At 41.6% G+C, this 26,647-nt stretch overlaps 1 protein-coding gene across 2 annotated transcripts in view; it reads right to left on the reverse strand.

Moving 5' to 3' along the window:
- DNAH11 (dynein axonemal heavy chain 11) overlaps positions 1-26,647 on the reverse strand; it is a 249,553-nt gene that overhangs the window by 167,367 nt on the left and 55,539 nt on the right. For both annotated transcript variants that reach the window (XM_045197324.3, XM_053927361.2), the window contains exons 24-30: positions 25,253-25,375; positions 24,360-24,482; positions 22,332-22,556; positions 20,952-21,043; positions 19,579-19,705; positions 12,199-12,348; positions 8,937-9,170 (exon numbers count right to left, since the gene is read on the reverse strand). In XM_045197324.3, coding sequence (XP_045053259.2) covers positions 8,937-9,170; positions 12,199-12,348; positions 19,579-19,705; positions 20,952-21,043; positions 22,332-22,556; positions 24,360-24,482; positions 25,253-25,375 — 1,074 coding nt within the window. The remainder of the gene's footprint in view (positions 1-8,936; positions 9,171-12,198; positions 12,349-19,578; positions 19,706-20,951; positions 21,044-22,331; positions 22,557-24,359; positions 24,483-25,252; positions 25,376-26,647) is intronic.

The raw sequence follows: 26,647 nt of genomic DNA on the forward strand, positions 1-26,647 counted from the left end.
TCAGTTCGAAGGAATCAAAATATGCCCTCTAGATGTTCAGAATGTTTAACAGCCCTATAAGCAGTAACCTACTTTGGCTATCTTACATCTACACAACGTAACAAAGACAAAGGTAATCGTTTCTCCACTGGGGCCATGTTCAATGTTCCTCATGCCCTGGGTTCCAGGGCCCACGAAGAAAAGGTCTGTGTCTACCTTGTTCACTGCTTTGTCCCCAGAGCCGCTGGGGGGCTTCCTGTCAGACAGGGGGGGCCCACTGAGTGTTTCCCGAAATAGATAAATTAATGTACCAGGTGCGGGCAAGTTTCTCAAGAAAATTTATCCACATTGGTTAAAAAGAGGTGTTCGACTTTGGATACTTTCTCATGTGGGTCAAGATAGCCAGTCTTTACAGGCTCAAATCTTACAACAGTACCAGTATTTGCTTACAAAGAGTTGCTTGTAGCCCTGGCCGGTGTGGCTCAGTTGGTTGGAGCATCATCCCAAGGACATGTTCAGCTCCCAGTCAGGGCACATACCCAAGGTGCAGCTTCAATCCCCCATCAGGGCGTGTACAAGAAGGCAACCAATCGATGTTTCTGTTTCTCTCTCTCTCTCTCTCTCTCAAACCAATGAAAATATGTCCTTGGGTAAGAATAAAAAAAAGCGTTGGCTATAACAAGAGTAGTATCTTATAATGTAAGAACATTGATAAGTTAAAGCGCTTCCACACGCATTGTCTCGTGGGGCCCTCCCTACAACTGTGATCTCTCCATGGCTGATTCACTTTTTCACAGAAGTTCAGTCAAGGGAGACATGATTAATGTTGACAGCTCGTCAACATTATCTGCACAGCATCACGTGCTAGGAATCTTCTGTTGTCCCTCCAGATTAAACCTATTCCAATAATACTCTTGTGAGCAATAAAATTCTGTACCGACAAAAATAAGTAGTTATCGAATGTCCGTATCATCCGCTCTGTGGCCACACTATCACTGCACGCAACTTTATGGTCTGTGGCACATAAAACACCCTTTGGCAGCTTTTAAAATATATACCTATCATGTAATCAGCACTTATTCTTGTCCTTAATCAAAGCAGAGTCACAGGATTTTTCTACTGGATCAAAGATGTTTGCCTCAAGTCAAATACCTAACAAGCCTTCAGAAACTCAAGCGGCTGTTACCTGGTACACCTTGGCCTTGAGCTCATTCAGGAGCACAAAGCCTTCCGTGACCTCCCACCATCCTTTCCTACCTCACATCAATCCAGCGTCCCCGCCTTCTCTCTGTTCCTCTGTCACGGCTGCTCCCGGGGCACAGAAATTGTTTCATTTGCCTGGTGGCCTTTTCACTCTGATCTCTGTTCAGCCGGCTTCCTCTCACCACCCAAGTCTTAGCTCAGATTCGCCTCCTTCAATGGGCCTTGCCTGGCCATCCTATTTACTATTACCCCCTACTCAATTATTCCATGTTTCTACTTCAGTTTCTTCATGGTACTTCCTGGTGTCCTATCATTCTCTTACTTATTTCCCCGTTTATTGCTTGTCTCCTCCACTTGACTATAAGCCCAAAGGACCAAGCGCTTAGCCGCCCCATTCAGCACTACAGTCCCAGACCCAGTGTACTGGCCAGCATAAAGCCTATGCTTCATAAACACGCATTATATGGGTGACGAAAGAAATGAACAAATGTGACAGCAACGGCACAAACCGGAACAACATTTTGTTCTTTCATTCAATCATTCTGGCTGCTGTTTCCAGAGCTTATAGGCCAATGAGGAATTCAGACACGTAATTGCAATTGCTTTGCCAGGGCAAGAACAATGTACTATGACAACACATAGAAACAGGGCCTTGCCTAACCCTTGCCAGGGCTCAGAAAGACATTTTGGAGAAAAGGGTATTTGTTGCTAAGACCGAAAGACTGAGTATAATTTAGGCTATAGAGAATTTAGGGTAGGCCACCCAGAAAGGCGGTGTTTAAGCCACAGGAAGCAGCCTGTATGAAGGTCCAGGATACAACAGGTGAGCTTGTCTGGGAACAGGAAGAAGTCTAGAATGGTGACAGAGAAAGGGAAAGAGGGACAGGTACATAAGAAGCTGGAGGGGGATGCCGGGCCCAAATATGCAGGACTCAGCCAGCTTATTGCAGAGTCTGGTGAGATGTTGTTGGAGAGTTCAGGGAGGTGGAGTGATAATTAGATTTGTGTTTTCAAACAATGTCTTTGCCTGTAGTATGGTGAATTGCAGGGAAACAAGACTGAAAAAAAAAAAAAGAAACCAGACGGGAGGATGCTACAGTCACCCAGGTGAGAAAAGAGTGGCTGGGACTAGGATATTAACAAAGGGGTAGGGAAAAGTGAGAATAAAGATATTCAGGGCAAATGCAGAGATGTGGTGGTTGACTGGACATTGGCCGAAAGAATCAAATGGCCTTGTAGTGTGAGAAACGGGTGAGCAGCGTCATGCTTTTTTCTGAGTTTGCAAACATTGGAGAGCACAGGAAGAACAACTTTGTAACAGCAGAATCGCTGCCAGTTCACCAGCATCAAGCCTGGCAGGTCTCCCAATCCAGGGACACGCAAGCTGCTGTGGCACCCAGCTGGACGGGGCCCCTCTGCAGAAACGTTAAAATCTCACTCAGCAAACCAAAGCGCACAGTACCACGTAACTGCTCCAGCACTGTGGGGTCAGCTACCAACACCCTCAATCCCTGTCCCGCTGGACACAGCACAAAAATATCGTTCCTCTTGTTTCAAAGCAATAGGAACGAGGACCTCTAATCCCCCCAATGTTTTGAACTCGGCACTATCAGAAACAACGGATCTTTATTTCCACCAGCTAGAACAGAGGAAGCTGCAAGAGAGGCCAGGCTCCACACCAGCAGGAATAAAAGGAGGACGTGACTCCAGGCCCTGCAGATATGCTGAGGATAATGTCAAGATACCCACGTCAACCCAGCTTGAAAACTTAGGTCGGGGTGGGCAGACTTGTTCTGTGAAGAGCTGGACAGTAAATGTTTTAGGCTTTGCAGGCTCTGCGGCCTCTATCATGACCCCACTTGGCTGATGTAGGAGGAAAACCATAAATGTAGATGCAGAATTCCTTGACAAAATATTAGCAAATAGATTCCAACAAAAAATATATACAAGTGAAGTTTATTTCAGAAATGCAAAGCTGGCTTAGCATTCAAAACTCCACCAGTGATCGCTTCATAAAGTATCTGTGTCTAATCTCTGTTAAACACCTGAAATGAAAGTATTGCATGTCAACTGCAATTGACAAACAATTCACCACAGTACTAGAATAAAAGAGGCAAACCACCTGAACATCGCAACAAATTTAAAGAAGTTTAATGCCTCTTTGAGATAAAAAGTCTCAGTATACAGTAATGAAGTGGATTTTCCCCTAGAAAGAACATCTACAAAAACCTATAACTACTATCATACTTAGTAGTGAGACATTACATTATTTTTCTATAGGTCTGGGAATAGGCAAGGATGTCTACTTTCACTGTTTCTATTCAACACTGTGCTGAAGGTCCGAGCCAATTCAATAACTCAAGAAAAGGAAATAAAGGGCAAAAAAAGAATGGAAGATAAGAAGTAAAACTATCATTATTTAGAGACGATATGCTTATATACATAGAAAACTCTATGAAACTATCGAAACAAAGCCCTACTAAAACTAGCAAGTAAATTTGGCAAAGTCCCAAAACACAGTGTGAATATTTAAAAATCAATATATTCCTATATACCAGCCATAAACATAAGAAAATAAAATTTAAAATTTCATTAACATATGTTTACAGCATCAAAACATATCAATCATCTAAAACTAAGTCTAGCAAGAAACGTGAAAGATGTCTACTTGAAAACCACTGAAAACATTGTCGAGACAAATTAAAGAAGACCCATGTCAAGAGATACACCATGCTCTTGGATTATAAGAATCATCACTACTGAGATATCCATCCTCCCAACATTGACATTTATATTTATGTCATCCCAGTTAAAATTTAATTAGGCTGGCATGGCTCCGTGAGTTGAGCCTGGGCCTATGAACCAAAGTCGAACCTGAGTCGCCGGTTTGATTCCCAGTCAGGGCAAATGCCTGGATTTCGGGCCAGGTCCCCAGTGTGGGGCATACCAGAGGCAACCACACATTGATGTTTCTCTCCCTCTCTTTCTCTCTCCCTTACCTTCTATCTAAAAATAAATAAATAAAATCTTTTAAAAATGTTAATTAGGCTTTTAAAAATAAATATTGTGATAATAAAATTTGTGTCGAAATGAACACAACCTAGAATACAGTACAGATAAATGAAACAGGAAATTCTGGAAACAGACCCACACAAATACATTCCTTTGACTCTTGACCAAGGTGCCAAGTTAATCAGTGGAAAGAGAAAAGAGTATGGATCACAGACCTAAATGAAAAATCCAGAACCAAAAGCAGCTACAAAGAATCAGGAGAATATCTTCCTGGCATTGAGATGGGCAAGAATTTCTTACATATGACACAAAAGTGGCCAATCATAAAAGAAAAATTTAATATACCATCATATATCAAAAGTAAAACATTCTACTCACAAACTGTACCATTAATAAACTGAGTAGTAAGTCTATTCACTTCCTAACAATGGACTTGTACCCCCAAAACAGAAATCCCACAACCAACAATAAAAAGACTCCTGGGTCACAGATAAAAGAAAGTTCACTAATCACAGCAACAGCATTGAGTACTATCAGAGTATCCGTTTGCACGGCTCCCTGACCCCAAACTTTCAAAGGGTAACCTAAAAAGAGCCATATGATGCTTGTGCATGCAGTGAACTGTGTTACAGGACAGAGACCCCAAGTTTAGGGAGCCAAATATTTTATAAGAGACAGTAGACATGCCTGACCTCTGCCCTGGAGAGAGACACTGTCTCCCTCTTCCAGGGACGCTCTCTATACAAACATCCACACAAGAACAGTTTAACGGTAGTCAGTCCCTCTACTCACAACATGTACAAAAGGTGAGGCTCACAAAGGGTTGTCTCCTAGAAGTGGTAAGTGAAAACTCCAGACCAAAAAGGATATGCTAATTTGTGAGACTGGCCAACAGAATTTCCTTTTGTACTTTATCATTGCCTTTCTTTTCTTGTTATCAAGATGATCAGAACTTTACAAAATGAGTAAAAAAGTCTCTCCATCTTTTTCTTCACTCTAACAGTTGCTACAACATGGTATGTTTCTGTTCTTCACATGTCTGACAAAACCACTGGAGCAAAGCGTCTTTAACTGCTTTGACCGCCATTTGAATTATTCCTGTGGCTACTGGTCTACTCGCTCCCCACCTCATTTTGAATCAATTTTAGAAACAGTGTTCACAGAAAATCATTCACTTAATTTAGAGTTTCAATTTAAATCACAAGTAATGTTATATAGCCTTTTAAAAATCTCTCTCAAAGAGGCTGTGTTTTCTTTCCCTATCCTTCAGTTGTTTTTGCTTTGTCCTCCGAATGGCAAATCTTTGTCAGTGTTATTGATCTGTTCAGAGAACCAGCTCTTGGGTTCATGGATCAGATTGGACTCATATGGCATATATGAGTAATAAATCCTTCTTCTGCAGTACAGGGATCTTGAGTTACCTCAGAATCTGTTCTGCTTCTGTTTCTAGAACCGGATTGGTGAACTACAGGCCATGAGCCAAATCTGGCCCACCACCTGGTTTTATAAATAAAGTTTTATTGGAACCCAGCCATGCACATTTATGTTAAAATTGCCTATGGTTTCTTTTTTATAACAGCAGAGCAGAGTAGGTGTGAATGAGACTATATGGCCCATAAATGCTAAAATATTCACTATTCGACCTTTCAGAGAAAATTTGGGCCAACTCTTGCTTTAGAGTCAAAACATAGTGATGGCAGAAGTCATCAATAATGTCTCACTTTGTTTATGAAGAATTTCTCGGGGACAAATGCTCTCGCTGATAATCTCTTGGTATGTACAGGAGACAAAACTGGATCCAAATGCCCCTCTCTTTCACATATCTGACCATGGACTCGAGATGTGTTTATATTATTAAATCTGAGTTTGTAATTCTTCTGGAATTGCACTGGGATAAAATAGGCTTATTGGTGCAGTAGCTTCTTTTTTGTGTGTGAAGTGTGCTTTTGCTCTGCCCTTGGTTACCTATCACTTCATTGCCATCTGTTATCTAACTTCCAGGCATTCCTCAAATTGTCTGGGCCAGTGTTTCCAGAAGTAACATGAATTTTTTTATGTAACTGACTTGTCATTCAATACAATTTTTGATGAGAGGAGAGGTAGAGAGTCTGTGCTCTGCTCAAGATTTTATGGGTTCCTGCTGTATCATGAAGCATGAGGCTATCAGCTCACACTTTCTGTAAAGGCAAAAAAAATACTCATGTCCGATATACACTGGTTAGCTGCAGGCTTCTCTGCTCAGGTCACAGGGTCGGGACAAAAAAAGAACATTGTCAAGACTGTATTCAATTTTGTTTGTTAAAGACATTTCTCAATCAGTGACTAAAAGTGAGGACAAAAAAAATTGGCTCCACACAGAAAAATGAGTCCCTTTCTTATACGTATAATACACCTGGGCCTCTGTGCTGGGGGAGGGCTGATGGTTAATGAGAAAGGTTTTATATTGCTAATCTTGAGTCTGATTAGAAGTGCTCTAGGTAATGTCACAGCATACTAGCTATTAATTTTTTAAAGTCTGGAATTGTTTAAAGTCTGTTTCTCTTTATTTATTTTTTAATGATTTTCACACAGCTCAGTAATAAGGAATGAAGGAAAAACTTTACCAGATCCTAAGCTCCAACATACAGTGCTTTTTCCAAGGAACCTTCAAATCTGATTAAATTTAAATTTATTATATTTGTCATAGTTTCAAAGACTCTGACAAGGCAAAGACATATATAAAAAATGTGGTATTTTTGCTTTGAATCCCAACACTATCTAACATACAATCACAATAGGTCTAGGGGGAAAATAGCGTAAAATAATTATCTTAGATTATTTATCTCACTACAATTTGGGAGTGAGAACTAGGGAAAGAAATGACTTGTTCAGGCATTTCATCAGTCATAGCCAATTCGAACCTCAGTTTTAAAATTAAGCTATTTTAAAGGAATAAAGTTCAATCTAAAAACTGCTCACAACTTTATCAAGAGTAAATTTAATTAAAGACAAGCTCCAGCAGATGATTACATCCATTTTTAAAGAGAAAAAACTAAAGGGGTTTCAGTTTAGGGTCACACACTCCTCACGGGGCAAACTACAGCTTGACAATATTCAGACGTTAGCTTCCCTAATGAGCATATAATTATCGATTGCAAAACTGAAAACTGTATCAAGGCATCTATTGGCTGGTCTGTCAAACATTTCAATTAGTGCCAGAGGTTGTCTTCAGAATTGCTTTCCTTTCTTCCCCTTCTATATCTCGGTGTTCTTCTGTATCTTTAATAATAAGCAAATCAAGAAACTGAAAGTCATAAAGCTGATATAAAGAAAATATTTCTAAAATATCATTTATTATTTCAAGCAATAAAATATTCTAGTCATCACCAAAAAATGATAAATTGCAGGCAAGGGAGAGTTAAACAGAGGGAAAAAATCAGAGCAGATTAAGTACAGATATGTTAAAAGATATAACTTTGAGCAGTGATTAATAATAGCTGAAAGTTAAGAAAGAATATTTTAATGAAGTATTTTAAAATATCCTTATTTAATATGTAATTAAAAATAGTTATAGTAAAAACACAAGTATCAATAAGTTAACTAATCAGAAAGTTGTTTTGATAAGCATAGTAGAATTCATTTCAACTTAACTGATCATCTCAGCACTTTACACCCAGACAAGTAAAACTACTTAGCTTGCTCGTCCAAACAGCACTGATCAGAACTGCAGAGACACTGGCTTCGAAGGGAGCCAGGCACTTCTTCCAATATGATACCATTACTGCAAGCCGACTAAATAGAAACCAATGCCCCATATTCCGAAGGATGTAAACATCAAGAAGACTATAAATTTTTTTTTTCAAAGTAAATGACAAAAATTTCTCTCCTAACACAAGTTCAGTGGTTTCTACCTGAGATTAAAAGAGCAAAATTAAAAGAAATAATCAACACACTGTAAAACTAAAACATCGTGAGCAGGTTACAAGTACCCCTCACTATCCAAACCTATCGGATTTCTCAGGCACCGAGTTTAATGTGCGGCTCCGAAGAGAAGCGGTGGGAAGTTGTGGGAAGCAGTCTGGGTTCTGCTGAGCCTGCCAGTTTCACTCACAAATTGTGCGGCTTGGCAAAGTCTCTTAATATCTCTGGGTTCAGCCTTTATCCACTGAAAACAAGAAGAGCAGACAAACTAGTATTTCCGCTCCTTTCTGAGCTTAATAGTCTCTTACTCTGTAAGCTGAGGGGAAGGCCCCATCTCCGAACTGTTCACAGCCAAGAGCACACTTTAAGACAGCGGCTTAAGGAGAGGTCATATGGGATGAATAAAATGGATTTCAAGGTAGACTACTTTCCAAAGTTGCTCCTCTGTGATTTATAGTGAACAGAAAACCAAAATACGTACATGAAGACATTTGTCTTTGTTGACCAGTCATCCACCTTTCTCAATCATGCACATGCTCTGTAGTGAGTACACGCTTAGCCTAGATGGAGTCTTCCAGGGAAGGAAATGGGCAAAGTATGTTGGTATGAGCGACGCATTAGAGCCTTGGGGGGTAATGGACAAGATGGATGAAACCCATGTGGAAAACCAGAATAACACAAAGGTAGAAAATAGAAAGTTACACAACTAATTGCTGAAATCTACCTGGCACAGTACGGTGCACACAAAAGATGCTCCTTGCATGATGAATGAATGAATGAATGATTGAATGAAGCTTGCCTGAAGTCCCTTTAAGTCTTGAAATCATTTATCTATGAAATACCTGTTTTTTATGGAAATCCTTCAGGGCTGTTTCGTAGCCTTCCTCCAGTCTGCCGAAGGCGATCCCTACATCCGTGGTCCACCAGATTTGTGAGCTGGTTAGTGCAACTTGAGCTGGGAAATCGAAAATCCACAGTTCCCGAGGTTTTTCCTCATAGGCCGCTATGGCTTCTGTGATAGAATGTCGCACTGTTTCTTGCATGGTCTGTTCAAGTTGCAGAAGCCATGTTTCCACCTTGTGAAGCAAATTGAAACGTTATAGCACAGGCTCAACTATGGAAGACGGGTAATTCTACCCTCTCATGGGCTCGAAGGCCACATGGAAAGTGAGGCCTCAGCTGGCTTTATTTTAAACCCTTGGAGAAAACTTGGAGAGAAGGAACTCAAAGGCGAAGGCAAACAACTGTTGAAAAACAAGTGTTCTTCCTAGATGAACCTGTCTATTCCTGCATGTACTACTCATCTTATTTCACCAACCAGCTGGATAACAACTTTCCAACCCCCCCCACCCCCCCACAGAGGTATTTGAAATTACTCATTTTTCAGATTTGAAGATGAGAGGATTCTAGACTAACATTCCTCTGGTAACGCACAGGGTTTTGAGAAACCAAACATTACAGCCATCTACAGAATAATGTGCTAGAATACTCTTTAGAGCTTTGGGGACATGGGAAACTTATTTTTTTAAATATATCTTTGGACAATTTTTAAAAATGCTCAAAATTCTTCTCTAAAAGTTTCATAGTTCTTAGTATTAAGACAAGGTGTTTTCAGCAAGTATCTTAATTATATTCCCTACTGGTTCTCTTCACACTTGTCAAAAATTAGACAGCAGGAGAGTATGCAGGAGAGGACAACTGCTGACTTGTGAAAATTAATCTTCCTTTTTAAAATTCAAGTTTATTTTGCTACCACAAATATATTTCAGCCAGTTTTCCATCCTATTCAAATAGGCTTTGTTCTATTTATCCATATATGTTTCCTTGGGATGATACTCTATAACAAAAAGGATGCATATACTGTTTGCAAATAATTGACCATACCAATGAAAAATGACTAAAATAAATTCCAAGAACCACATGAGATGCTGAGGACACTAGAACTCATTTTGTTCCCTGTGTCTGTGAAGAATGGCAGCAACATTCATTGCCAAAACTCTTTCTCTGGTGAACTGGGAAGGAGTGAGTGACATGTGGTTCAGGAGCTGACAGCTTCCCTGTTGAAAGAAAAGGGAAGCGCTGCCCTGGAAATGGCCCCAACATCCTAAGAGCCTTCTCCTCTGAGCTCAGGGCTGGGCTTCATTCATAGGCATGAGTGCGGGGTCTGATCTAATCACTGCTTCGGTCACGAAGCACAACTCTTAATGGCACCCAGCAACAAGGTCCTTCAGTGAATCAGGCATCATTTAAACAACTCCTCGATACTCTAGCATCTATGTCCTCCATACAGTCACCTGCTCTCAAGAACTTTCCAGTCCATTTGGGAAGACCAAACACACAGCTCACATTCAGATGATTATGCCAACAATGGCGACTCAGTAGGTGTTGAGAAGTAAGCTCTGATGAGGTCCTTGCCTGACCCCTCTCTTTTTGATAAGTGGTCAGCATCTGCCCAACCCTCTCCAATGACAATTGCCACTTCCCACTACCACTAATTATGTGAATGTCCATTTCTTCAGTGAGACTAAGAGCTCCTCAAAGACAGGGGCCAGGTCTTACTCGTTTCTGGATCTCCAAAGCCTAACCCAGCACCTGGTACTTAGTAGGCATTCAATAAACACTACTCAAATACAATATAAGTAGTCTAAATTGGAAAGAAACAATCATAAAAGTGCAGGGGGCGGGGGAAGACCTAACATAATAGCATCTTCTTTTATAAAATAAAGGCAATTAGAGGATGAATGTGGTAGATGCTCAAAAGTGTCTCCTGCATGTTGCTTATACAGAGCACATTAGAACGCTGTGAAAACTTTCAATATCAAGAGTTCCTGCTGGTGACAATCACATCCATCACTGGGGCTGTCCTCCTTCTGGGCGCTGTGCCAGTCGACCAGCAGTCGGCTGGGGAGGGAGCAGACAGCAGCACGCATTTGTCAAGATAGTTTATGGTGACTTCTTCTAATCATTGTAATAATATCCTAAAGAGCCCAAGAGATCAAAAAATATACTTTAATCAAAGTATTCCACCATCTGCTTCCTCATCATTTGGCAGGATTTTTCCGGTACAATATTAAAAAGGAACAGAGAGGAATAAAGAAAACCCTTTTTTTTTTTTTAAAGGTGGCCCATCTCTGCAAGGGACACTTTAAGGAAGTCCCTGCCTCAACGCAAATGGTTCTGTAATAGAGGCTACTGCTCAGTTACTCTCTGGACTAACCCAAGCTATCCAAGCGTCATCATAAAAAGATGCAATTCCTCTAAATCATCTGGAAACACCAAGAGCCCTTTCATCCATCACGATGAACAGTTCTTGCAGGTCAGTGCTCCAGATATTTTTGCATGCATTTGGCTGTGACGGAAGAGAATATTTGAACTTAAACTGTCTGTACGTATGATAATTAGAGGAAGGGACATCAGCTTGACAGACGCAATCCACGTAATCTACAAGCAGCCATTGACAGTGTTCACGTCAGAATCCTGAACCACAAGCCCTTTTAAAACCGGCTTTACTGAGAGACGCTGCTCCACCCTCACCCCTGAACTCTCTGAGCCGTGGTGACGATATGCTTTGTGGGAGGCACTGTCCCTGGGCTGCATTTGCTTCTAATTCTGGGGTCCAGCTCATTCAATTTGTGAAAGTCCCTTCTGTCTGTTTCAACTGTCAGTGCCTCTGAGGCCCCGTGGGTGCTGCAGCCACAGGAGCAGAACCTGGGGAGCCTGGCGGAGGAGCCCTCTGTCACACTGGACACAGGAAAACAGGAAGCTCCATGCAGAGCTAACCAGAGCTTGACTTGACATGAGCTGATTTTTTTTCTTGTTCAATTCCGCCATTAAAAATTATCCCAGCCCCGACCAGTGTGTCTCAGTTGGTTGGGCATCATCCCACAAAGCAAGAGGTTGCCAGTTTGATTCCCAGCCAGCGCACGTGCCTGGATGGTGGGTTTGATCCCTGGTCGGGGCATGTGCCAGAGGCAACCAATCCATGTTTCTCACACTGATGTTTCTCTCCCTCCCTCCCCCTCTCTCGGAAAATAGGTAGATAAAGTCTTTAAAAAATTATCTCAAAAATCCTCCTCCATCACAGAAAACAAAATCAAATCTTACGTGGCCAAGGCATTCACACTCAGCTTGGAACGGGACATATTCCTTTTCTTTGCTGGACATGCCCGTTGCTCTGTGGGCAGAAACATCCTGCTGGTCTGCAAACTGCAGATCGGCGATGCTGTCGAAGAGCTTGGCAAGGTGGCGTGTTACCTAAGACAAGGGGATAGCAAAGGAGAGAGCATTTCTTACCAGAGACACATCCGGGGGCCCTAGTGAGGACAAGAATTTCTAGCGTTACAGTGTTATCTCAAAACAGTTTCCTTCAAAGTAAACACCGCTTCTTAAACTCCTGAGTTTGAAATGAGCCTGGTGGAGAAGTGGCCAGGCACTTGGGTCCCATCGTCAGGGGCTGGGCAGTGAATGCTGATCACACCCTCTCCTGTTTTCCACATTGGAGACTTACCAACTTCTCCATCTCTGCCATATTCCTGCAACAATCATCCTGTTGAGAATTTTGTGGCCAAACTTTTAAAGTTCAGACTCACTGTTATACTATTAAAAAGCTGATACTGTTAAGAAAACTGTGTTAAAATATTTGCTCCGAACATGTAAGTCAGATACATTCTTGCCCTCGGGTTGGGTCCCATGTTGGGTGCTTCCTTTGATACTAAGGTCAGCCCCACAACATACTCATTCTATAAGAAAGTTGAATAGACGTTTATCCTCATTTTTATTGATAAGGATATTGGAGCTAAAATATTAGGTCACTTCATCAAGTTGACCCTGCTAAGAGGAAGTGGCAGTTAGATTTTAAGCCTCCAAGTCCAGGTTATACCTACGAAGGTCAAACTCTTCTGGCACTATAACTGCTTATATCCTAAGTTGTAGGGTCTTCAAATGAACCCCCAATAATGAGCTTATGGAACGCTATGCAGGTTCCAGACTCTTGGAGAAATAAAACAAACCCAATGAAAAGACAAAGATGAGCTTTGTTCTGTAAGAGGCCAGTTTGGAGACTAAAGCCTTCCTGGCCTCCCAAGAGAACGCCAGAATCAGCGATGCTTATGCATCCAGCTGTGTTGGCGCAGACCAGACCAGGAGGCTGTCCCACCTGGGAGTACCAGCATGCACGAAAGGAAAGACATGTGTTCTGTAAGTGTACTTACAAGGAGGACTATTGATCAGGTGGGTCACTCTACCTCCCTTGGGGTGGGCTGAGTGAAGGGCAGAGGGGGAACCAGAACTAAGTATCAGGAGTGAAAAGAAGTGGTCCTTCCTTACACAGGGTACAAATAAAAGCTGCTGAGTAGAAAACAGTTTGGGGGTTCCTTGAAAATTTAAACATAGAGTTACCATATGACCCAGCAATTCCACTCTTAGGTATCTACCCAAAATAACTGAAAAGGGGTCCTCGGATCCTTGCACATAAGTGCAGTATTACTCACAGAAGCCAGAAGGTGGAGCCAATACAAATGTCCACCGATGGATAAATGAACAAATATATTGTGCCATGTCTATATAATGGAACATTATACAGCCATGAAAAGGAATGAAGTACTGATATCTGCTGCAGCATGGCTCGTAACCTCAAAAACATGCTGAATGAAAGAAGCCAGTCACAAAAGCCCATATACTGTATGATTCCATTTATACGAAACGTCCAGAGCAGGTAAGTCACAGAAACACAGTAGACTGGTGGCTGTGAGGGGCTAAAGAGGAAGGAATACAGAGTGATTGCATAATGGGTGTGAGGTTTTCTTTTGGGATGACAAAAATACCTTAAAACCAGACAGAGGCGATGGTTGCACAACATCGTGAATGTACAAAATGCCACTGAATCATATGCTTCAAAATGGTTCATTTTACATGGCGTGACTTTTTCCCAATAGAAAAAATGAAAGGTGCTGCTGATAACCAGAAGATGGTTTAAAAGTATACAGCCTTACCACCACGTAGGTGCCATCTCTGTAATGAGCTTTTCTTCAAGGACAGTTTAACTGGACTTGAAAACTATCCCAACGGCCACCCCTAGGAACAAGAGCCCCCTGCCTAAATTCCCTGTGTGACAAGACCAAGACCAGTATCAGTAAGGAACTCCTTAAGGGGTGATTTAATCTTGGAAGCTCTTAGCCTTGACATCTTTGCTGTATCTGCAGTTCCAGTATTAAAGAAAGTCACAGCATGCAATCTTCTGAGTTTAAAATAGATGAGTTTTTGAGACTCTCGCGTACTTTAAACCTAGACAGAGTAGCAGTCGATGATCCCTGCTCGGGTTATCATATTCTCCTCCATCCCTGTACATTACCCCAAGGACGTTCATACACAGAGAGTATCTCCAATAACCTAACAATTCACTGTGACGACCGAAGTGGCCAGGGAAGCGCACAGATGTTCAATGGCTTCTACTGTGGAATGGGCCTGAGAAACATGCAGGTGAAAAGCTGCAGGATAAATGAGCCCTCAACCATCACACATGATTGCTTTGGTGAGAAAACAGTTTCAAAAGAACTTCTTGGCCTGCAGTCACTCAGCCAGTGGCCAGGAATGCAAACCCTGTAGCTCATGGGTCCCCCACTGCGTGCACCTGGCGTGTTCGAAGTCGGATGTCTTCATAGCCTGTCTTCCAGGTAAAGCTGCTGAGAGAACAGGACTGGTTTTTACACTAATGTGGACCCTGTTGTCCTCCGATGGGTTCCATTTCTCATGAGATCTCTTCGTACTTGTTAATACAAAATTAAAATTCCTTCTTCCTATTGTAGTGTTTGGAAAGATCTTTGGACAGTGAAAACAAATACATTAAACCGAACACCTCATAGGCTCCTCTGTCTCACTCAAGCAATGGAGAGGATTTGAGCCCTTCAAAGCATAAAAAAGCCAGTGACTTCATTGATATCTTAAGTAGGTTTCTCAAAGGTTAGCAGTAAATGAGGTGGCATCTGCTCACTAATGACACCAAATAAAGACCACGACTGGGGACCTCTGATTCCACGGCGAGGCCTACAACTCCTGGGTGTCAGGGTGCCACGTTTACAAGATTTCATATTTGGATCTCGTAATATTAAAGTGGTATTTTATTTTAACACCACATTGTAGTAATCCTGATTTTGGTGTGTAATTTGGCTGTGGAGAGAACTCCAATAAAAGAGCTGCAACAGAATTCTACGCAGTGACAATATTTGCAAAATGTAAAGGAATTACATGTATTGTTAAACAATTTGCGGCCAACTATATTTTGCGAGGATAATCAAAGACAACCCCCACTGGCTGTACAACGTATATTGTCTATTTTCTTATCACACACCCACATCCTGAGTCCTTGGGGTATGAAGCAGCCTTTATACAAAGGCATCTACTTAGAATATGACATATTCCTAAATTCTGTCCAGAAGAGCTGCTCTTACTCGGTTGGCAATTTCTGGGACAAACGACACTTGGGTGAGCAGCCCCTATTCCTCATCACTCAGTCAAAGGTAAGTGGAGACCAGGGCAAGATGGACCCAATCATGACCACTTTCTGGGACTGTTTCCCATTGGTGCCTGTTCTCCATTCCTTCCTCAGCCCCAACCCAAACTTACAGGCAAACCCTCCTTCTACCTTCGGTAGCAGTAGCGTCCCAGTGCTCTACTTCCTCTAAAAAAGCTGGGATTTTGTTTATTGACTTTATTTCAACTAAAACTCATTCGTTCTTGCACGCCGTCAGTTAACCTCTTGCATCCTGAGCCGTTGTCCTCTTAGTTACCCGAGTAGGACTGGACCTTGTTGGCGAAGGTTGTGACACTGTGCGTGAGGGCTGAGCTCCATCACCCCGATTCCTGACATGGGAGTCTGGGGCTCTTCCACTCCATCTGGAAGCTAACCAAGCAGAAGCCCTAGTGCACCTGTGGGAATGTGCGGTCTGAGAGCTTTGCCTCTCTATCACTTAATAGTAAGCCCCTTCTCACAAGCACCTTTCCAAATGCCAACACTTACAGTCTATTAAAAGTATCAGTTTAGTGCCATCTGGCTCATCAGTGCAATTTAGGGGATTTCTCAGAAGACTAGTTGGCGGGTTTCCCCTTCTGTAGATTTGGGCTGATGCCATGGAAAGGCATTCCTTAATGCAAACGTTGAACATTTCTGAGCATGTATATTCTCGATCTTGTCATTGCAGAGGATACATTATGGCCTCAATTTCCACAACAGTGGCTTTCTAGTAGGCACATTAGAATAGGTGATACTAATTTTAATGTATTTTGACCTAGTATATCGAAAATGTTTTCACTTCAACATGTAATGTAAAAATCATTAATGATATATCTTACATTGTTTTCTCCAGAGTAAGATTTTCAAATCAGGTGTGTATTTTATATTTATAACATACCTCCATTTGGATTTTCATCAGAAATACTTGATCTGCATTTAGGTTTCATAAAAGATACAGTTGCAAAGTCGATGCATACACCCAAGTATTTCAGCCACGTTTTCCAATAGCTGAATCAAATACCAGTTTTAACACTTGAATTATTTAAGTTTGTATTTCCATAAGCATCTACCGAAGACTTTTGACCACGGATGTTAAGCAGCACCCATATCCACTGTCCTTTGGGTAATCCATGCTGTGGGGAGGCCAGTGTGAATTTTGGGAGGAAAACATCTCTAAAAGTTGACCTTCAACTAGCTTACCGACAGCTAATAATCACCAAAGGCATTGTAGACACACTGATTTCATCACTCCGGCATTCCAACTCAAGTATCTTCACTTGGCAATTTCTGCTTACAAGACTGGAGGCTGTAGTGATGCCAGACCTCCCTGGCTAAGGTGTTCAGGCCGATCAAATTCCACAGTGAACTGCAGACATGCTCACTGGAGCCAACACCTTTAAATTGAGTGTGGCAGGTGGAGGAGTGGGTGAATCTGAAGAATTCAAGTCATTCACAACATGTCGACCTGAGTTATCTGCCCACAAAGGGCATCTTTTCTGGGGACAATGCATTGTTATGCAACAAGCTGCAGCTGCCATGCCATCTTGGTTACATAACTGGGAGCCCATCCAGGAGCGTTGTGTCCAGTGGTCCGAAATGGATTCTGACATTGAAAAGGAAGTTAAAAGAGCATAGTGTGGCCAGGCTACTTGGCATAATTTCCAAGAGCATTAACTCTCCTTCAGTAAGCAGTACCTACCCAATAGAGGGGTCTGCTACTCAGTGTAAAGGGATTCAGCAGAATACACTTGGGATTACTAATTTTAGAAAAATAGAACTGTTCCACCTCTGAATTCTATGTAATTAATACTGTTCAATATACCAGTCACACATGTGTTTATTGTGTATAAAGAATACAATGAAAAGAATGTTATTCTAGTTACAGATTTATGCATCTCTCTTTTAATATACATATATATGTATATGTGTGTGTATGGTATGGTAGTCCAGAAGGTATCCAGTCATGTGATATGAAAAATAGAGACATTTATTGAAAAAAATATAAGACATATTGTATATAGATGACACCTCGGTCCCCTTCAACGTAGTCACCTAGGGACCTCACAGAGTTCTCCCAATTGCCATCGGTTGCCCCTTCGTATGTTCCTGAATCTCATCAACAGTCTGAAATCTCTTCCGTTTAAAAGGTGATTTTAGTTTTGGGAAAAGCCAGAAGTTGCAGGGCGACAAATCTAGGCTGTAGGGAGGCTGAGTCACCAGGGTGATTTGATGTTTTGCCAAAAAACTGCACAAGACATGATGCATGAGCAGGCATGTTGTCCTGATGAAGCTGTCAATCACCGATCGACCATAGCTGCAGCCTTCTGAATCATCTGAATAGTTTCCATGGAGGAATGCTCAAGCTTCATGCAAAATTTGATGCAGGCTGGTTGCTCTACTTGTCCAGTCATTTTGAATGCGACGGCCACACAGTACACATGCTCACTCAGTGGTGTCTACAGCCCCCACTGACTAGTACAGTGAAGTCGTCATTGTTCACACATGCACATTCCAGTCCACTCTCCTTGGCTGCCAGGTTACATCAATGTCCCCCAAACTGTTCTCATTATATTAACTATGTGTGTGTGTATATATAAATATATCAATTAGGATCGTAATTATTTCTGATTTGAAAGTCTGCAGAAACATGTGCCTGAAATAGAATGTGACCCCCTCTGTCTCATATATAATCACCCCTGGCCGGGGGGTCCAGCTGCTGGTCATGAGGATATTCCCAGGAGATTATTGAACCACAAGCACGGTTATGACCACTATGTTTTAAACTATAAAAATCCCGTCCCTGTCCCCAAAAATTCTTTTTAAAAAAACACTCAAAACCTCCAGTTGTGTGTTACGTAGAGGAGATGCAAATATATTGGATTCCCAGTTAATCTAATCAGAGGGATTGTATTTACAGAGCCACCTGGGAGTTTGAATAAAAATACTCAACATCTGAGTGGTGCCCCTGAAAACGTGACCACAGCTGACTAACCACCCTGTTATTAACAGCAAGCCTGCACGCTCTCGCATCATCGACAGCGAGAATAGCCATCCAGCTGAATTTCGGTTCAAAGAGAAATGATGAACCAGAGAGAAATAATCAAAATAAATGCTGTGCCTCCAGACACTACAGTGTGAAAAGACACATAGTCCAAAGAAAATGGCACGAAGCTGTCTAGAGAAAGAAAATGGAGACAAATCCACAGTGACAAAGCACAACCTTTGGCTTCAAAATCATCTGTGATGGGCAGTCGGCTCTAGAGTAACCACCGACGTCTGGTGGTAGTAACCACCAGATCTAAATGGGTGTGGACGATTGAATAGAGAGAAGCAAAAGGCAACAGCCTCTCAATATTTAAAGGAAGGAGTGCTCTGGGGTTCGTACAAAGTTATCTCTGACCTGAGCCCTCATAATAGCTGCTTTTATTTGCTTTAAATATTGTCATGGGTGGTATGTTATTTTTGTATAGATCGGGGAAAATTAAAGCATTAGGTAAAGAATGAGACTGAAATTCTTCCAGTCCACCTCTGGCTACCCTGGCTACTAGTCAGTCCAACTGAATAATTAGGAAGTTTACTCTGGCATTGAGGGAGTAGTAAGAAGTTGCCAGCCATGACCTCATTCCGAGTGACCCATTCTCCCCAAGGAAAGTCGCTAGCCAGTCAACAGACGTTCCCGCCCTTGTCGCAGAATCCTGGGGGATTTGGAGTCAATGTTTTTGCCATTAACTTCTTACAAAGCCCTCAGCCTTGTTCCTTTGATGTCCTTTCCCTTCACTTGGACCAGGCACTTACCTTGCCCAGTTCCTTTAGCGCCAACTCTGGCACTCCTCCACTGCTGCAGTGAGGGTTTTATTGCAGATTTTCTAGCTCCTGGCACATGTGACATGAGAGGTCACATTTGACAATGATAGAGAAACTGTGGCATTCCTTAGCTAACATAGTATAATATGAGACTTTCAAAAAAAAGGTATTACCTGTTTAGGCTGAGCTCCCTTTGAGAGAATGTCAAGTAAGTCTGCAGAAGAGATGAAATAGAAGCGTGGAAAAGCCACACGCTTGGTTTCCAGGTATTCGGTGAGAGCTTTTTCACAAAGAGAAAGCCTATATGAACAAAAAATATTTTTAAGTTTATCTTTCCAGTTCAGTTATTAAAATGTCAACAAAACAAAACCCACCCTCTCTCACCTGTCCATCACAATAAGCTCACTCTTTACCAGGAAGCCTACCTCCCTCTCTTTGATACCATCATCTTGCTTGTGACTAACATACAAGACATGCCAAGGAGGGAGGGGACACGCACAAGAGCCTGCACACGCCCATCATTAGTTGAGGCTTAATTTAGATCACACCTAGGCTGATGACACTTAAATCACTTTTCTTAGTGACACTCCTAACTAGCAGGGAGAAAGCTAGCTTTGGCATCACTCAACCTGAGCACAGAGTGCATTAGTTAAGATGTAATTGGTTTAGAGTCTTCCTTTGCTGAGTGAATGTTTACAAAGCACATGTAGCTTCAACTCTCTCTGGTATTCAGAGGAGTCATAAGATCCAGATCATTTCCACTTTATTGTTCTTAGCACAGCAGAGATGAGCCAGAATGCAAGCCCCTGAACCCCCAAAGATTACTGACTAAACAGAAATAATTAACTTCTTAGAAACCCACTCTTTTAAAATCACGGACAACTTTGTCTCTGAAAAAATTCCAGATTATGAAATAATTTTGCTTGTGTGATAAATACTTTTATGTAGAGTATTCCTCTACTTTGCCATAAAATGTGATCACAATTCTGCACAAACCTCTTCTTTTTAGTAGCTGATCAGCCAGAACATTCTTTTGACCACTCGCTGTTGTAGAATTACGTGTGAAAATTGCAAATGGCCCCTTAGGACAGGATTTCAAAACTACAAATATGTTCTCTAGGATAATTTCTAGTATAATTAAACTATATGCAAAATAAAGGACTTTAAAAAATAAAGGACTTAAAATAACTGAGTGCAATCCCAGTTCTTGGCATGTAGTAGATGCTTAACAGATGTGTGTAGGAGAGCTCAAAAGAAGAATCGACTAAATCAATCATGGCGAGTCTCTTGATAGTAAGATATTCTAATTTTACTGTATGATAATTCTTTTGGAAAACGGAAATATACTTGGATTTATTGACATTAACTCACAAAATACACATACCACCTAATATATACAAAGCAACCAGACAACTATAAGAAAAATTACAAGTTAAAAGTAGAGGTTGTACCTACAGTAACATGATGCCAAATATTACTAGGTACTTGAAAGAAGTCTCACAGAACTATAACAATGCGATCGTGTTATCGTTTTGTTCTTTCTTACCTGTACTGCAGATCTTTAAGTCTGTCGCAGAGATTAGGTCTGCATGTTGCTTCCAAAACGTTTCTTAGTTGAGCCGTCTTGAACATTAACTCCTGTGTGAAAGTAAAAAACAGAGCCATTGATACTAGAAATTACTTTTTTTAATTTTTCATCTGTTTTAGAAATAAAGGCCATTCAAATCTTAAAGTTAAAAACTAAAAAAAATGAAAAACAATGAGAGAGCAAGGTGAAAGAGACTTCTAACACCATGTCTACTCACTTTTGCTTTTAAACTTTTAGAGAAATATCAAAACCAAAGTATAATCACACAGTTTTTGTCAAAAGAAATTCGATGGGCATTTCTACCATTCTGGATCCACACAGGATGTCCCTTTCCTAAACCAAACAATTAAAAAGAATAGAGAGAGAGACAGAACCTAGAATCGTAAAGAATACGTTCAGATATGAAAATGAGACGAATATGAAGCTATCTATTCTTCCCTCCTTAAAAGTTAAACACAATGCAATTCCTCTGGGTGCTCTGCCTCAAAAGGGAAGGAGAAAATACTTGATCGCCATTATTCTTTGGCGAAAGTCTCTCAAACCATTTATCACAATCACGTGTATATCTCTATGTGCTCTTGGCAGTTTTCATGACACAAACGAAGAAGTGGTAGGGTTACTGTGTCACTGGCTTCCCCTCCTACTTAATGAGGATGAATCTATCTACCCTGCCTTACTGTGGGGGCAGGCAATCTAGGGCCCGCTGCCTGTTTTTGTATGGGGAAAAGTTAAGAATGTTTTTTACATTTTTAACTGATTGGGGAAAAAAATCAAACTAGGCCTATTTTTAACACATAAAAGTTAAATGAAATTCAAATTTCACTGCCTATACATGGAGTTTTACTGGAACGCAGCCACACCCATTTGTTTATGTAGTGTCTCTTCCGTCCTTCAAAGATCCAACGGCTGCACGAGTAGCTGTGGCAGAGACCACAAAACACGGCAAAGCCCAAAATATTTACTGTCTGGCCCTGGCCAGGTAGCTCAGTTGGTTAGAGCATCATCCCAATCCACCAGGGTTGTGGGCTCAGTCCCCAGTCAGGGCAGAAAGAAGAAACAACCAATGAATGCATAAATAAGTGGAACAAGAAATTGATATTTTTCTATCTCTTTTTCTTCCTCTCTCACTCTCCTTTTCTCTCTCTCTCTCTCTCTGAATTTTAAAAATTAAAATATTTACTGTCTGATTCTTTAAAGAAAAACACTTCCTGATGCCTACCTCCTGAAATGAAAAAAAAAATGTTTTTAATACAATACCCCAAATCATGTTTCTTCATAAGATTTTCATATTGTTTGGAAAACAATGGTAAGGTAGAAAACAGTGTGTCATCTTCAAACCTTAAATTCAGCATCTACTCCATCGAATCTTCTAGCATCTTTCACAAGCTGAATTCGAATATCTTCTGAACAGACAAAGATGCTTTCCAGGTGAGACCAAGTTCGCTGGACTTCCATCCAAGTAAAGATGACCGAGTCTGCTATGTTTAATTTATTTTGCCAGCTTAAGACTTGTTCAATGAAGTACTCCACATACTTGCTTTGAAGCAGAGTCTGCAACTGAACCTAAAAGAAAGGCAAAGAATCTTAAATAAGAAGTAAATTGGTAGACTGTTAAGTACCATGAGAGAGAAGCCATACCTATTCTTGTGTTTATTTTTCAATTACAGTTGATATTCAGTATTATTCTGTGTTCATTTCAGGTGTACAGCATAGTGGTTAGAAAATCATGTACTTTACAGCATGGTCCCCCTGATGTTTCAAGTACCCGCCTGGCCCCGCACATAGTCATTGCAGTATTATTGATATATTCCCTTTGCGGTGCTTTACATCCCTGTGACTAGTCTGTAACTACCAATTTGTGGTTCTTAATCCCTTCACCTTTTTCACCCTCTCCCTAACCCCCCTCTCCTCCGACACACCTATTCATGTTATTGCTGGAGTGCTAGGACCTAGCATGCATTATATGGAACAGGTATTCAATAAGTATTTGCTAAATGAGTGAATTAATGACCTTAAATATTCATGTTAGTATTTTTTTCCAACCATAAGCAACTGCATTTGATATGTCTTCTGCATGATGACCATGTTTCTCTACGTGGGCAGAAAAAAATATTGCACACTGGGCTGCAGCTTTAATAAACTTTATTCTTCATCCTTTCTCACTCTCCCCTGGGTCCTTGCCTATTAATCATTCCAAGGCTGTAGGTATTTTTTTTTCCTTTTTTTACAGTATTGAAAAAAATAAAACGAACTTCCCTCCAGCTCGCTAAGCCCTCAGGCTTCCATTTCTCTCCCGGGTCAGTTTACGACAGACTTGGCAGCACGGGAAACACCAGGCTTGCTTTAATGCCCTGCAGTCCAGCCGGCACGTCTGACCGTTCTCTGACAGTGAAATCTCAGAGAGTCACTGAGTGGAATGGCCTCTTCACACTCGCCTGTCAGGTACGTAATTCAGTATCGTTAACTGTGGTCACCATGCTGCACCTTCGATGCCCAGGACTGTGCATCTCCTACCTTGAAGCCTGTGCCCTCTGACCGACACCGTCCCATTTCCCTCATCCCCAGCCCCTGGCAACCACCATTCTGCTCTGCCTCTGTGAGTTCAGCTGTTTTTCAATTCCACGTATAAGAGAGATCACACAGTACTTGCCTTCCTCTGTCCGACTTACTTCGCTCAGCACAACACCTCAAAGGCCATCCGTGTTGTCACGTGGGCAGAATTCCCTTTCATGCTGAATATTATTCCATTATACACACCACACATTTTCTTTACACATTCATCTGTCAATGGACACTCAGGTTGTTTCCATGAACATCTGACTTCTTTGGGGGAGAAATTTATTCTATGGTTTCTGTGATATTGCTGCGTCCTTTTCCACTATTTCTCTGATCTCTCTCTCTCTCTCTCTCTCTGCCTCCTACATGTCTCATATTGTTCACCAAATGCAGCCTTTTCGGAAGCTCTACTTCTGCTGCTTAATCTTCTTTACCTCTCATCATCTAGCTTATTAATTATCAAGATGCCAGCATGCCCTCCCAACCTACTGTCCCACACTGAACCTCTGGCTCAGCTCTGGGTCTGACTTTCCTCCTTCGCGTGAGTGTCCCTCACCCTCCCCATCACAGAGCCTGGCCGCCTCTTCTTAGACCTCTGTAATGGCCTCCCCTGGGGCCCCCTATCTGTCTCCCTGCTCAAGTGCAAGTTCCTAGAGAACAGGTGTTCGTACCTTTTGATCCCAACCGGTACAATGCCTGGAGCCTGGTACAAGCAGATGCCCAAGAAATGAATAAATAACATTGAAACTTGGAAAAAGTTTCAAACTGTAATTCAAAAGCAAAAATCTATAATAAAAATATGCATCTTACTTGGTTGTGCTCTAGAGTTTCAAAAAGTTGTTCATCCCACTTTAACAATGGAACGCCTGTCCGATAGTGAACTTCATAAGAGAACTCCATGGTCGCCCAGGTCAGACTGATTTCGGTTATAACCTAAACATAAACAGTAATAAGTTATGTGTACACAAGTTTAATTTACAACCAATATCTAGGCTATCACCATGAATTTTTAAAATATTTTTTGCAAAACAAAGTGACTGATATCAAATGTTATTGGTCTTAATTTTTATTCCTTCAAATAATACATGGTGATGAGGTTTAGAGAATAAATTCCATCACATAAAAGAAGAAGCATCACACCAATATCAGACTTCTATCAAATCTGACTTTTACACCCTTCACTGAAAGAACGCTAGAGCAGGAAGGGACGTACGTGGTTAGCTAAAGGTTTGATAGGTAAGATTTACAAGTCAGCCAACATGAGACAGGTGTTGCAAAGAGTTCCTGAATGTGCACCCCATCGCTTCTGTGTGAACCTGCATAAGTTAACTACCTCTCTCTACCTCGGTTTCCTCATCTGCAAAATAGGAATAATAATATCACCTCTCTCAGAGAAGTAATTGAATTCATTTAAATAAAATAGCCAGAGCAGTGCTTGCTACAAAGTAAATGATGTGTTTTCTGGTATCATCATCATCATCATCATCAACATTATCACCAACAGGGCCAACCCTCTTGTTCTACACATTTTCTCTGGCTCAGAATAATTCTATTTCCTGCCCCAGTCACACACTAATTAGCAGCAGAGGACACGCTGGGACTCATGTCTCGATTCAACTATGGTACGAGGGCTGCTCCGAGTCTGCTGCTATGCTTAATGCACAGAACTGGCCCAGTGTGAACAAGACAGCCCTGGACCCCACCTTCTCGGTCCCTAGTTCCTTCACTGCTTTGTCCACAATGCTTCGGACATCATCCTCCACTCGGTGCAACTGCAGGGCTAATAAGTCTGCCAAAGTTGTGGCTTCGGTTATTGAAAAATTGACCTGATGAGGAAGAAAAAGGGGCAGAATTTATATTCCACATAATGGTTCTTTTTACCTAATGGCCAGAGGAGTGACTCATAGCTAAATATACTCTAGTAAGCTGCTGAGCACACCTCTAGTTCTGAAAGTGGTGGACAAAGACATTGTGTTTTAACTCCCAGTGACTAAGGCATCACCCACCAGAAGCCAGGGCCAAGGTTTAGGCCACATCCATGCCACACTACTTTCTTCCGTTTCACAGCCTTCTCCTACCGATTCATTTCTTATCTCCTTCGCCCACAAGATCGATTTTTTAAAGAGATTCACTATGTTCATTTATTATAATTTGGGTGAAATCCCAGGAATCAGGTAGTAACTCATTTGTCTTTTCCTCCTAAAGTATTCTATTCACTGAACATAATTCCCAGTTGCTTCCATGACTTAACCTAATTTTATCACTAATTTAATCATAGTTCCTCAGGGAAAAATGTATTTTCACTCTTAGTGTCATTAATTATATTTACCATGTGAACAATACAATTCACATCTATTTCTTCATCATTTTGTTGATTCCCCCCACCCACCCCAGTATTTGCTATGAAGCTCTCAGCTCTTCCTATATGTCCAAAGCCATCCACGTCCCTTGCAAATGAAGAGCTGATCCAGCCATATGGTTGCAGGGAAACTGTTTCCTTTCCTGCTCCTGCTAAGAAAATCCAGTCCCTGCTTCTTGGAAGCTGCAGTCCTCTCTTGCCCCACCCACCCTTTAACACTTCTCATCGCCATCCCCCTCTCTGCAAAGGGGGACTAAACACCCCTGTTTGCTCAGACCTGAGAGTGTTCCTGGAACGTGAGAATTTCAGTGTTAAAACCTGAAAAAAATCTTGGGAAAACCTGAGGAGTCGGTCACCCTATCTTTGCATTGCTTTTTGGCCTCACTCCACAGCTGATGGGCCCAGGGGCCCAGGCCTGCCTTGGAGAAAGAACGGGCAGGGGTACCGAGCGGGGCCACGCTGGTCAGTCATGCAGCTTGTGCACTGAACATGAACGCCCAGCCCGGGTGACAAGTGGAGGTTGAATCTGGCCACTGCTCTGATGCTCTGGGACAGCCTGGAGCAAGGTGCCTTTTTCTAAACTGTCTGCCAGAGAAAGTACATTTTTCTTGCTTGCAGAAAGGCACGATACAGACAGGAGACTATGGTGAGGAGAAATGGCACTGGAGGCAATGTGAGGGGGAAGTGGGGCCCACAGCCTGTTACATGTTGGGGACTCAACAAAGATTATTCTGAATGC

Source organism: Desmodus rotundus, chromosome 6 (genome assembly GCF_022682495.2).
Source record: "Desmodus rotundus isolate HL8 chromosome 6, HLdesRot8A.1, whole genome shotgun sequence".
Taxonomy (NCBI): Eukaryota; Metazoa; Chordata; class Mammalia; order Chiroptera; family Phyllostomidae; genus Desmodus; species Desmodus rotundus.